The 13,378-nt window shown below is 40.5% G+C and overlaps 1 protein-coding gene across 1 annotated transcript in view; it reads left to right on the top strand.

Moving 5' to 3' along the window:
- The first annotated feature begins 9,478 nt into the window (after window positions 1-9,478).
- Window positions 9,479-13,378, top strand: part of HS6ST3 (heparan sulfate 6-O-sulfotransferase 3) — a 41,359-nt gene continuing 37,459 nt past the window's right edge. The window contains exon 1 of the mRNA XM_010006351.1: window positions 9,479-9,510. Coding sequence (XP_010004653.1) covers window positions 9,479-9,510 — 32 coding nt within the window. The remainder of the gene's footprint in view (window positions 9,511-13,378) is intronic.

Here is a 13,378-nt window from a genome sequence, read left to right as displayed (position 1 = left end):
GGGGCATCCTTTTCCAAACTGAATTACATGTTGTCATGCTTCTTTCTAAGCAGCACTCCAATACTGAGCAGATATTGATAGGTTATAAGGAAGGCACAATGTACATTGTGATAGTGTAAGAGGGAGACATACATGCACACACAAAACCAGACTTTCAGAGGAGTGTTACAGTGTCAAATAAAGCATGTGGAAGTCAAGAAATGCCAGAGGTAAGGTTGCTTCATGCTGTTTTAATTTAGTTCTTTCATGTGTATAATTTATAATCCCGATGTTAGACTGACAGGTGCGTATTATGTGTATTCATCCTGACACCAGCTTATTTTGTGATTATCATGAGCACAAGGAGCAAACCTGTGTTATGAAGTAGATAAGCTGCTGCATACAGAATTCCTCATTCACGAGCTAGCCTGTGCCATCTTGGTATTTTTAATTTAAATATTAAGAAGTGTTCTGAGCAGGGGGTGGGTGGGACGAGGTGCCAAAACAGAGCACTTGACTCATGCAACTCATGTGCAGAAGACTCCTCTGCATTCACAGGAGGGACCAGACCTTTTTAGTTCATGAGGCATCAGGTAACTTTTTGCTAGTGAGTGGGCCAGCAGCCAGGCTGAAGAGACTTATCCAGGTCTCTTCTGCCAACAGAACATTGCTGAGAGATCCCTACATTTTAAATTCTGGGTGGAAGCGTGCTCCCAGTCTTTTTGACCTTCTTTTTCTGTCACTGCCTTTCTCTTCCCAAAGTAGTCAGTCCTGCATGTATCAGCATGTATGAACTGTTTTACAGAAGTGGTATGACTTGGTCAATTTTGGATAACACCTCAATGTGCATGTGCTCCTGCCACAAGGGGAGCAGTTAAGGTATGTTTTGCTGTTCCAAAGGATGATCATGTTCAGGCTTTTCTATGAAGTTAATTCTAAATTCTCACACATGTACTAGATAGTAGAAAAAAAAAAAAAAGATATTTTTAAAATATTTTTTTTCTCTAACAGTGATTCTCTGGGAGGAAAAAAACCACTTTGTGCACATACTAACTTTTGAAAATCTCACCCTGAATATTCAGATTTTATTGTGAATACTGAAATTAACACATGAAAGTATGGCACTGCTTTAGTGGGATATAATTCTGCCAACTGTTAATGTAGCAACATAAACCAGTACATATAATTTGGTATTTCATTATGTAAAACCAGCTGAAAGAATTCCTCTGTGTCATGTTACAACGTGGTTTAAATTGAGTTCTTCCTCATGAATTTCAGGTTAGTGAATTCCAGGTATGAGAATTATGTATGACATAAGCTCTGTTCAATAATTGTTTTTAAGATTCAAGTGGTGGTTCTTTGCCCTGGTGAAGGTTGCATATATCACATCTCCAGTGATAAAGGAGTTCATCAGCCATGGCTTAGTCCTTATTGGGAAAAATACTACCTCAAAACAAGAAGCTTAGAGTTCATGATGCAGTGCCCTTTTTGATATTCCAGATAAATAATTCCATTTTAATCTCACAGTAGGAAAACAACTGATTGAGATTTAATGTCATATACAAAGAGCTGTGCAATGTGTTAGTCATTTGTCAGTGTGATGGAAGAACAGGGGTGTTTACTTCCTTTGATTCCAGCCGTGCTATGTTTTATGACTGACTTTTACTTGTTTTACTCATTCCAGATAAAATCCGTCATGATAATACATCAGAAAATATTTCATTATTCCATCCATGAGAAACAACTGTACTTGGTGCAGAAGCAACAGATTGCTGCCTCTCACAGACTTTATGGAAGTGTGTTGTAATGGGATCGAGTACCCTGGATCGATAGTTCTTTCCAGTAATACAATCTGCTGTCAGAAAACTTCCAACAGCTTTACAGATTTAATGAACTCCCTGGGTTGATGATAAAAATATAATGTAAGGAGGAAACTAAACAACATCATGTATTAGATATAGCCCTAGGCAACATTTTATGAGCATCTTTTCTTCAGTTGTATATTTTTAATTATAAAGCCAGTATGCATCAACCACTGTCCTGAAATTCTCCATCAGTGAAATTCATCTTGCTCTTCTCAAGTCAAGGATAAGGAGACTTCATGTAGGGAACTAAATGAGAATTTCAAGCTCTGTGTTCACACTAATATGGTGCTCATATTTCAACCTGTGAGCTGGAGGAGAAGCCATTTCTCCTTGTGCCCTCTTTGGGGCCATTAAACTCTTTTGGAGGAACACCCTTCATCTCCAGCACCCTCTGCACCATCCATGGTAGGATCTTAACTCCCACAGGTTTTTCTGGAACTGAGGAAGTAGTGGAAAGAAGTACAGATCTGTGGTTACCCAATCAATGAGGACAAGTGTATGAACTGCTGCTAAAAATATTGTTTAGGAGTAAAGAGTAAATAAAGTCTTAGGAAATTAGACGTATTGTAAGGAGTGTATTAAGAATAAAACTGCTTAAGTAACACAATGTGTAGCTCCAGTGCAGTAGCAACTGCAGCTGTAGGAGTAACTTGAAGTATTTCTAGGTTTGAGCACACTAGCACAAGAGTTAAGGATTTTTGCCTGTGATAGGAAGGTGGAAAGCTACGTGCATGTTTGGAGAAACATTAAAAATTGTTTTCGTCCCTTGAAAAAGGTCAATAAAAAATTGCCCGTGCCATACAGTCAGGATTTCTTTTTTCAGATTTTCATCCGAGCAAACAGGAACTGTCATGCAGATCTCAGACATGACACAATGCTTTGTGTAAAACCTAGGAGAAGCAAATGTAGCAGCAGTGTGGCTTCTGAACAGACTGAAAAAATACACTGCGGTTACTTACTGTGGTTGTTCTTGTCTCTTTCTCTTTTCTTTGCTCTTCAAATGAAAAAATTAAGTGCCATTGTGATGATGCACCTTACTGAATTTTTGTTGAGTGTACCTAGTTTCCCACCAAGTAGTTTTGGTGGCAGCTCCTCAGTGGTGCTAAGCTCCATCATTCAGGTTCTGCTGCTGTTCAGCCTTCCTTTGCTCCTTTGTGGTGCTGGAAATGCAACATCCACCTACGTGCTGCTGCCAAGCCATAATTCACACAATGCCAAAGTCCTGGTAATGCACTCTTGAAATGGGCATTTCCTTGCCTAACTGGACTCAATCATAGAATCACAGAATGGTTAGAGTTGGAAGGGACCTGTAAGATCCAACCCCCCTGCATGGGCAGGGACACCTCCCAGTAGATCAGCTTGCTCAGAGCCCCATCCAACCTGGCCTTGAACACTTACAGGAATGGAGCTTCCATAACTTCTCTGGGCAACCTGTTCCAGAGTCTCACTACCCACACACTAAAGAATCCTTTTGACATTCTTGAGCCCAGGGCAAAAGGCAGTGCTTAGTCATTTCTCATTGAACAGCCAGAAGAACTAAAGTTCAAGGTGCTGTTCAAGAATTCAGGTGTAGGTTGACACTTGACTTTGGACCACCTAAAACAAGGGTTACCTCCAGAAGGGCAGTAGACAAGGTAGACCAGGAGCCATAGAGGCTTCCTGATTAAGATTCACATCTAACAGGAGGCCAGGTGGAGTTGTACCCATTCCTGAACCAGCCTCACATGGATCTGGAAAAAGGGATTTGGCCCAGATGCTCCAAATACCACAGTGTCTCATCTGTGCATCCCAAGCAAGCCCCATCCCTGCAGCTGCAGCTCAGTGACAACGGGAAGCTGTGGACCCCTACAGTAGAGGGAGTTACACAAGAGCTGGCTGGTTCTCTCCTCCATCCATCAGGCTGACAGCAGCCATAAAAAATAGGAAGGGTGCTAATACCTGATACACAGAAGTGCCAGATGTTTCTTCCCTGAACAGCCCAATTCTCTGCCTATTTCAAAAGACCAAAGTGCAACCTACATTAAGTTATTAGAGAAATAATGCTCATAAAAATGTTGACACTGCTTACTTTCATATAGGCTTGATTGGTAATGTTCATGGAAAGAAGGCAACGCTTATGTAAACAATTTAATCATCTTAGAACCACTTAGACACACACAAATCTATGTGGCTGGATGGGATCCACACAAGGGTACCACAGGAGCAGGCAGATGTGCTCACCAAGCCACTTTCATAGAATCAGAGAATGGTTGGAACAGAAAGGGTGGAAGGGACCTTGGAGATCATCTGGTTCCAGCCCCCCTGCATGTACAGGGACATCTCCCACTAGACCAGGTTGCTCAAAGCCCCACCCCATCCAGTCTGGGAAGGGGCATGCACAACCTCCCTGGGCAACCTGTTCCAGTGTCTCCCCACCCTCACATAGTGAAGAATTGCTTCCTAAATCTTCCAGTTGAAAGCCACTACCGCTTGTCTTATCACTACGTATGTCATAAAAAAATCCCTCCCCAGCTTTCTTTTAGGCCCCTTCAGATACTGGAAGGCTACTAAAAGATCTCCTTGGAGCTTCCTCTTCTCCAGGCTGAACTACCCCAACTCTTTCAGCCTGTCTTCAAAGAAAAGGTGCTCCCAGCCCTCTGATCATCTTTGTGGCCATCCTCTGGACTTGCTCCAAGAGCTCCATGTCCTTCTTGTGTTGAGGGCTCCAGAACTGGACACAGTACTCCAGGTGGGGTCTCACAATCGCCTCCCTCGACCTGCTGGCCATGCTTCCCTTGATGCAGCCCAGGACACGGTTGGCTTTCTGGGCTGCAGGTGCACACTACCGGCTCATGTTGAGCTTTTAACCAACTAACACCCCCCAAGTCCTTCTCATCAGGGCTGCTCTCAATCTGTTCTCCACCCAGCCTGTAATTGTGCTTGGGGTTGCCCCGACTCACGTGCAGGACCTTGCACTTGTTTGTGTTGAACGTCAGGCGGTTTGCACAGGTCAAGGTCCCTCTGGCTGGGGGACTTCAACCACCCTGATGTCTGATGGAGGGACAACACAGCACGGCACCAGCAGTCCAGGAGGTTCCTAGAATTTGCTGATGATAACTTCCTTCTCCAAGTGATAGAAGAACCTATGAGAGAGGTGCTATGCTGGTCCTTGTTCTCACCAACAAGGAGGTGCTGGTGGGGAATGTGAAGCTCAAAGGCAGCCTTGGCTGCAATGACCATGAGATGGTGGAGTTCAAGATCCTGAGGGCAGCGAGGAGGGTGCACAGCAAGCTCACTACCCAGGGCTTCAGGAGAGCAGACTGTGAGCTGTTTGCTATTTACTGGCCCACTAACTGGGGTGAGGAGTGTTGTACCTTCCCTGGTGAAGTTCCAGGGATGCTGACAGAGAATGAGACTAGCAAGCCTCATCAGAACTGTGCAGTTTAATATTGCCATTAGTTGCAGGCAAATGGGTGTAATGCCTTCTCCTGGACACAACTTGAAGCAGTAACTCCTTTTTAAATTTATTTTCTTATTCTTTTTAACTCTTATTTCATCATCATTTCCTGTATGGCATTTTTATCGGTCTTCTCTTTCTTTGTCACCTAGGACCAGCTCAGCCAGTTGGATTATGTGGCCATCTGGTCAGCTTAAGTAAAGAAGCCTACAACATACCTACCTTGTGCTTGCTGAAGGATTTGATCCACTAAGCATCAAAATGTAAACTACTTCTTTACAAGTGTTTAAATATGTATGTATATATCTATACATACATATATATACATATACATACATATACAACAGCCATGTACCAACGGAGAAGTTGAAAAATCTAGTTTCAGTGGCAAAAGTCCAGAAAGTATCAGTAACACACGAATGAAACTACTGCAGGTGACTCAGTCTTATAATTTGCAGTTGTGTCCTAGTAAGAGCTTTACAGAAAGGCAATATTATTCAGGCCTGTCTGAAAAGTTATGTGGAATAACCCTTCCCAGCTTTAATGAGCAAACAGAAAACCTAAAGGCAGGAGACATGACTCTCAGTATTACTCTTCATCCAATCAGATAATCCATTTCTGTGGTCTGGGACAAACTGTTCTTGAGCTTTTATAAAATTAAGCAAGAGCTCCTGGAAGTGTACATGTTTTTTTTCTCAATGTTTAATCCTGCGTGTAACCTTCCTTTTAAAGTCTTAGTCTTAGTATCTTGTTAAAGCACATCAATAGCAAAACTGCTCTTTGCTAATTGTAACTGTCAGAAGTATGTTTTTAACATATGGTATCACCTTCATTTACACAGAGCAGATATTTTGGATCACAGGTTTCCCTGCAGAGTTCCTTTTCTGTGAACAGTTGCAAAATTAAAAATGTTTTTCAATTCAGAGATCCCAAAGAGTCAGTTTTCTAGTTCATCTTCATCTCAGGGAAGATTAGCTTGTTTAAGGTGAGATTCAGTTACCTGATCCTGGAGCCTTGCATGTTTCTAGTAGCCAAACTTCTTCTCTTCTAACTCTTCTACAGCAGTCATTTTTTAGGAAGCTTGGTATGCTTGCACTCTTTTGGTGCGTTCTTAAGCAAAATTTGGCCACAGCTGTTACAACCTAACAGACAACATCTCCGAATATCGAGTGTAATGCAGAGCTCTGTGTCTGTGGTGACTTGTTCCCAAGAAATGTCAACTCTCTTGCTATGCAGCATGTAGCAAATGCGATTTATACAGCTATCTCTCAATATGTAACTGCTAGTCTGCTGCCTAAAAATAACACATAGTTTTTATAGGTGACAAAAAGCAATAATATTTGGTTGAGGTATTCATGGAGGAAAATATCACTTCCAGGTACATGCTATCAGCATTTTGTAAGAGGCAACTTGCATGTTTCTTTTTGATTATTTTCTTCTCATAGCCCTAAGGGTGTCTGTAGAGAAGATTAAGACAAAAGGGATTTTTAGTGGCAAATAAAAAATGCACCACCTTTCCAGAGCTTTTCACAGAGGAATGTTTCTGCCCCAATTGCATTGTCCAGTTATCCTGATAGAATACCTAAACTGTGCAACTAAAAAGAGAATAATTTAGCATTTACATAAATGTACGAGTAAGACAAAAAGATGGCAGTAACAAAAATGCAGAAAGTTTTACAGCAGCAAGCTTGGCTGGATTTCACTGCACTGAACAGATTTGCTAATTGTATTTTATTAGTTCAATCTTGTTTTCTTAGCATGAAAGATTAACAACAGATCTTTTTTCTTTTTGTCTTTCCCTGTTTGGAAGCAGGAGCTCTCCTAGGAGCTCTCTCCAGACAAAGCCATATTAAATAACAGTTTATGAGAGTGGATTAGATAAAATTTGGAGATGATTGATGACATGATTCCTACTGGTTGTCTTATGGGATGTTTCAAGCTTTTTACTTTTCAGCTGGGAGTTCCATGTGTAATACTCCTGCTCCATATATCTCAACAAGGCAGCTCAAGAGAACAGCAGTGTTTAAATGTCCCCTTTAACAAGAGTATTCATAATGCACTGGAGCTAGCTTTGCTAGAGCTGAGCTGTTGCAGAAACATCTGTTACTCCAATTTTGGTTTTGTTCTTGATTTTTTCTCTTGATTTTTGATATAATTATCCACAATTTGATTTTAGATTCCTATGTAAGCACCAACTCTGAGCACAGAGTGAGGAGGAGAATGTAATATTCAGCAAAAGTGTTGAATTTCAAAATACCTGGGACAGAGCACACATGTCCTCAGACTACTCCTAACCTTTCTAGTTAGGGGATTAAGTATGTCTGTGGCTAACTTTGAAGCTCAGCACCTTTTTCCCATGAATCAAAATAGCACATCTGAAGGTACACGAGTGCCTATCTATATTTTTTACTGATCACGTTATACTCCAGGGAAGAAAGATTTGTGGAGAGTAACTATTGACTGCTGTAGTGCATCAGAATGGGGTAGACACAGAAGCCTCAGCATAGGTCAGACCAAACTCAAGACCAGCAGTGTAAGGATAGTATTGGAATCAATGAATGCTTCAAGGAAGACAAACTTGGGCTCTTCCCTGGAAATATATTTGCAGGAAACAGAATAGTACTGCTCATCAGAGAATATAGATTCAAGAGTCAAGTGTTCACTGCTGTTGGATGCAGCTTCTCACTGAAAAATCAGTGTACCTAATGCAGAATTGAAGGTATGAAAATCTGACGTTTTGTAAGCTTCTAGCTTAGTTTCATTTTTAACTGTCATTAAATAATTATTTTTGTGAAGTATGCTTTACTGTTCAGAGCTGAAGGACTGCCCTCTTTGTATACCTTTTGTCTTTCAGGACAATATAATTACTGTATAAAACTTCATTTTACTTATTAGCTTTTTATCAATGAGCCTCCAAGCACTACCTAAAGGAGCTAAGAATTGTGATCCCCGTTTCGTGTGTGAGTCAAGAGTCAAGGGATGATGGAGAGACTGGTAAAGGACAACTGGAAGCCTGTAACAATGGCCAAAAACCGGAATGGAGCCAAGGACCAGCCTTACACATTATCCAGGAGCCTGTTCTTCCTCAGTCCTTGCTTTCCATTGAGATTTTTCTCCCAAAGATTAATATTTAGGTTTTATCATTTAGTTCCGTGTTTTTAACTGACATAGGGAACCACACAGCATGGGTTTTATATTTAATACTGCACTTATGCATGTATTGAAAGTAACTGTCTCTCCCGGAAGAGTGGTGCTCTTCACCCAGGTGTTTATGTGCTGAATCAAACATTTGCTACATTACATTTCCTAAAGCAGAACAAAGTTCTCTGTTTGGTCCTTCCCTTTCCATGAAGATGACTGTGGCAGAAGCAATGGAATGGTGTGGTTGTTTATGCCAGTGACAATTACTGAGTTAGACTTGCCGGGCAAAATGAATTTTTCTTTCCCTTCACATGTACTATATCATGTTTGAAACATGATAGAAGTTTCTAATCCAAATGCATCTCATAAGCAACTGGGTACAGACTAAGCCATCTACTACCCTCAGAGGGTCTTCCAAATCATGGAATCTGAATTGCCTTTTAGACATATCATTCCCTCTCTCTTGAGGGCAGAGGCCACTTGCCACGACCCGTACCCAATCTTGTGTGTCTCATGAACTCCAGACTAGATAGGAAAGGCCTCTTGTCACCCTGTCTTCCATGGGTGCTACTCTAGCAGGTACTGTTACTGAAGCCTGGGTGTGCACAGGAATTAATCATTCAAGACAATGCTGGTTTTATACAGCATTTCACAGTGTGTCCTCGGGATGGGGAGAGCTGACATGTTGTTTGAAAAGGTCACTTAAAGCCTACAGGCAGCTGGCAATTATTAATATTTATTACTTGTCTGAAGAAGTTTATGTGCAGATACTTACTCCTTAAAGGTTGTGAGCTGTGGCAGGTGAAACTGATAAAAGTTCCTGTTCTTATCTTTTAGGAACTTTTCCCCCTTTCTCTTCCTTCTTAGAATTTATTCTGCACATCATTTTTTTCTAGTTTTGCTAAACAATTTGGAAGTGAGAGGAAATTATACTACTATTATTATTATTTGGAGCTACACAATTATACCGTTAAGGTTAATGATGCCAGCAATTAAAAGGCATCTAGTTATTTGGAAACTGTCAGTTGGGACAAATTGTTCTTTAATGTCTCTACACATGGATTACTTTGATGGGAATGGAGGAAATCGGTAGGTCAGTGCAATATTTCTTGTTGCTTTTTTGCTGTCAGGAAGCTTTCCCTGCTGTCCTTGAAAAGTATGGAAGGAAAGTATAAACCACATTATACCACCTTTTATCTTTCTTTTGGGTATTAGTTACAAATATTCTCATTAACTCTCCGTCAATGAATTATGGACCAGCTATTTATGGTACAGAATTATAAATTGTCTGGGACTGTTGGTACTCACAGGTTTCTGGCTCTGAAATTTGCCTCCTCTTTATAAAACTGTTAGTTATAAAACATGCCTGGATTTCTAGGGGATGAGTGGTTTTGTCGTGTATGCTTTCCAAATAAAATTTTCCCTTTCTTTAAGTTTTTTCATAGCTTGACATTTTTTTCCTCATCAAAAAAAACCTGCAAATACCAGGGCAGTTGCTCAGCTGTGCTCATATGGATCCAAGTGCAGCCAAGAGAGAGGAATATCTGTAAGCTCAAAGTTTTGCAATCACTATGTTTTAGAAAGTTTTTGGTATTTAAAACCTGGGTGAGAACACCGGTGTTTTCTGCCATTCCAAGCTCTGTTTTTACTGTTCAGGAGACATCCCTTAGTGAGCAATGTAGTGATATCTGCAATGCATTTTCCTAGAAGATTGTCAGGTTTATTTTGGGCAATTAGGTGTGACAACATCCACATTTAGAGTATTGCTTGTTTTCCCTGTACTTAGTAAAGAGAACAGCTGGTTAATACTGATAATACATTGAAATGAACACATATGGATGCACAAATACATAGTTATCTGGGGAATAGTTGGCATGATTTTATTATGCTACTTTCTGGGCAGCTAACAATTAAAGGTTAAACAAAATATTTCGTTTGTTTCCTGTCTCAAGCAAATACAATGAAATATCAATATCTTGATCTAGGAAATATTTCAGGTTAAAATGTTGTTTGAATGTTTAAAGTGATGAACAGCCTAGAAGGTACTTAAAACTGCACTGCAAAATGTGAACCATGGCTGTGGCAGGAGGTAAATGCTATCCTACCCACTCTATGCAACTTCCAGCAAAACAAAACCCACAGCAAAATCCAAACCATATATTGCACTTCATTTGCTGTTCAGCTGAAATGCAGTGTTTAAGTGGGAATGCAGAGTGGTCTTGGGATTAGAGCAGTACTAATGAACTGCTGGTGAGCCTCAGTGAGAGCCTATACAAGGCACCTACCTAATCACAAAGACCCATCTTAATGTACCTACTGGTAGGAGACGGGGTACTTGCTGGAGCTGCTCTGTTTCTGTGTTCCTTTAAAGGTGTGAATATATTTTATTGATTCATCCTGCAAAGCAGAGAAGCTGGAACAGAATGGAATCAAAGAAAGAAAGATATGGAGATGTTACTTTTTTTTGTTACATCCTGTTCCAGCTTCCCTGCCAACCTTTCCTTTCCCTTTAAAGGAAAATAAAATCACACTGAGCAGTCTTATACTCAAAAATAGTTTGTTTTAAGTAATGAAAAACATTCCTCAGAGTTCTTATGTTGCAAATACAGATCCAGTTTGCAAGTAGCTCTCTGAACTAATCTGAATGTTACAAGAAATGAAAAATCCTTCCCCTTTTAATAAGAAATTCCCAAACTGGTTTCTTCTCCAGAAGGTAAAAAATGTAAACTGTTGATTAATTTTTGTTTTCCTAAATAATTACATAGTTCAACGTAGTTATCCAAAGAATATTGTTTATTTGGTCTTACTATTTAATTGCTCACATGAAACAATTATCCAGGTCTTTGCAACAACTGTGAAATCTGTTTAGGAAGATAAATACTGTAATTAGAAATTAAAAGTCCTGTTGCTCAATATAATAACTACATTAGTTTTAAGCAATAAAGTGGAGCTAAGCTGTGTTCTTTAATTACTATTATTATTATTTTTCCTAATAAGTATGTGTCCCATGATTATTTCCTGCCTGGGGCATCACATTTGCAGAAGCTGGTCATGAGTCTATCTCCAGCCAGTTTTGTGTGTATGCTGTGGTGTATAGTTCATAAGGAACCAGGTGACTGATTACATTGGTAGAATGAAAGAGTAAATGAGAAAACATTTAACTAACCACAGGGAACCTAATTATAATCAAAATTGAGTTCTACTTTCTCCTAATTTCTGAAATATTTTTGGCATGGGATTTACTTCTGCATCACTAGCTGTAATTGTTTTGTAAGTATATATAAACCTTTTCACAGTTGCAAGTTTCAGTGTCAGATGGGAGAATCTTCTGGGCAAAGGGACAGGACAAGAGGAAATGGCCTCAAGTTGTGCCAGGGGAGAGTTAGATTGGATATTAGGAGAAATTTATTCACTTAGGGGGTTGTCAAGCACTGGAAAAGGCTGCCTAGAGAAGTGGTGAAATCATCATCCCCAGAGGTATTTAAAAGATGTGTAAATGTAGTGCTTGGGGATGTGGTTTAGTGGCTGACTGTGCAGTGTGCCAGGTTAACAGTTGGACTTGGTGATCTTAAAGGTCTTTTCCAACCAAAATGATCCTATGACTCTATGAAAGGCTCAGTTGCAAAGCTACCAATTCTGGATGCTATAGGAGTGTAGCCTCTCAGCTCAGCCCATGAGAGTACTTTTCTCAAGCACAATTTTTGATTCAAATAAATGCATGAGGTTTGGATTTCCCAGGACAAGGGGATCAGATCTGAACTTGGTGGCTTGAGTGGAACTATGGTTTAGGTGCAGGAGAACCAATTATATAGTACCATTCCTGGAGGTATTTAAAAGACATGTAAATGTGGTACACAGGGACATGGTTTAGTGCTGGATGTGGCAGTGCTGGGTTAATGGTTGGACTCAATAATCTTAAAGGTCTTATCCAAGAAAAAACAATTCTATGATTCTATCATTGTGACCCCTATCAAATGAATATCTATCAAGATCCTAATGAAATCTCATTTGTTTAATGATGTTTTTAATGAAGGAGAACTGAACTCTAGCCAGGTAGTAAAAGCAGATGACTTTCTGTCCATGCTCAACCGTAAGGCTGGACACAGACCCGCCTGATCAAGAAGTTTACAGGACCCTGGCACCCCTGAGATGCTGCTTCAGTACATCCTTGCATCAGGGGCTGTCCCTTGGCTTTCCATCCAGTGGATAAAGCTCATCCCAGAAGGAAAAGAATTACTGTTGGTGGAGGGAACACAAATTTGCACTAAAGCTTCACCTACGCAAAAAAATTTAAATCAAACTTTGCCTTTTAAATCTGCTGCTTCTTTCACTTTAATTGCTGTTTATTCATATCTGAGGATGCTTCTCATTAATTCTGAATCCCCTTGCCAGTGGCTTGATAAAATGTATGAATGGTGTGTAAGGGTAGCCTGTTTTGGTCTGATAAAAGAAAACAAATCACTTGCCACATGCACTATTTGTATCAGAGGCTATTGGAGAGACTGAAGGTGCGTCACTATCTTCACTGAACTTGATGCCACTTTTGTAATTCCTTTCTCTGTGTTTTAAGTTTCGGAGGCAGCCAAATTCCTCCACCAAGGGGAGTGTGTGAAGTAGCTGCCAGTAATAAGACTTGAGCCAGAGGATGACAAGTGAGCTGAAGCAGCCCAACAGCTATGCCTGTAAGAGTAGTGTGTCGCGGAGATCATTTTAAGGCCATTATTGATTAGGGGAAGATGAATGTGTCTTTTAATGGTATTCTTTGGTGTATCATTGATCTTCATAGAGCCCTACCAAGCTGCCTTCAGGTACTTCATTGAGAATGCCAGATGTCGTAGCCCAGGGCTGTGTGGTGATAAATTACACCGCGTGGATCTGCTACAAAGTGCTTCCCTCTCCCTCCAGGCTCTTCAGCAAAAGCCTGCTCACTGCAGTGGCCCAGCACCAGGCACCTGCT

This window comes from Chaetura pelagica, unplaced genomic scaffold (genome assembly GCF_000747805.2).
Source record: "Chaetura pelagica isolate M959 unplaced genomic scaffold, ChaPel_1.0 scaffold29, whole genome shotgun sequence".
NCBI lineage: Eukaryota > Metazoa > Chordata > Aves > Apodiformes > Apodidae > Chaetura > Chaetura pelagica.
The sequence above is the reverse complement of the archived record's forward strand: the minus strand, read 5'-3'. Positions and strand labels throughout refer to the sequence as shown.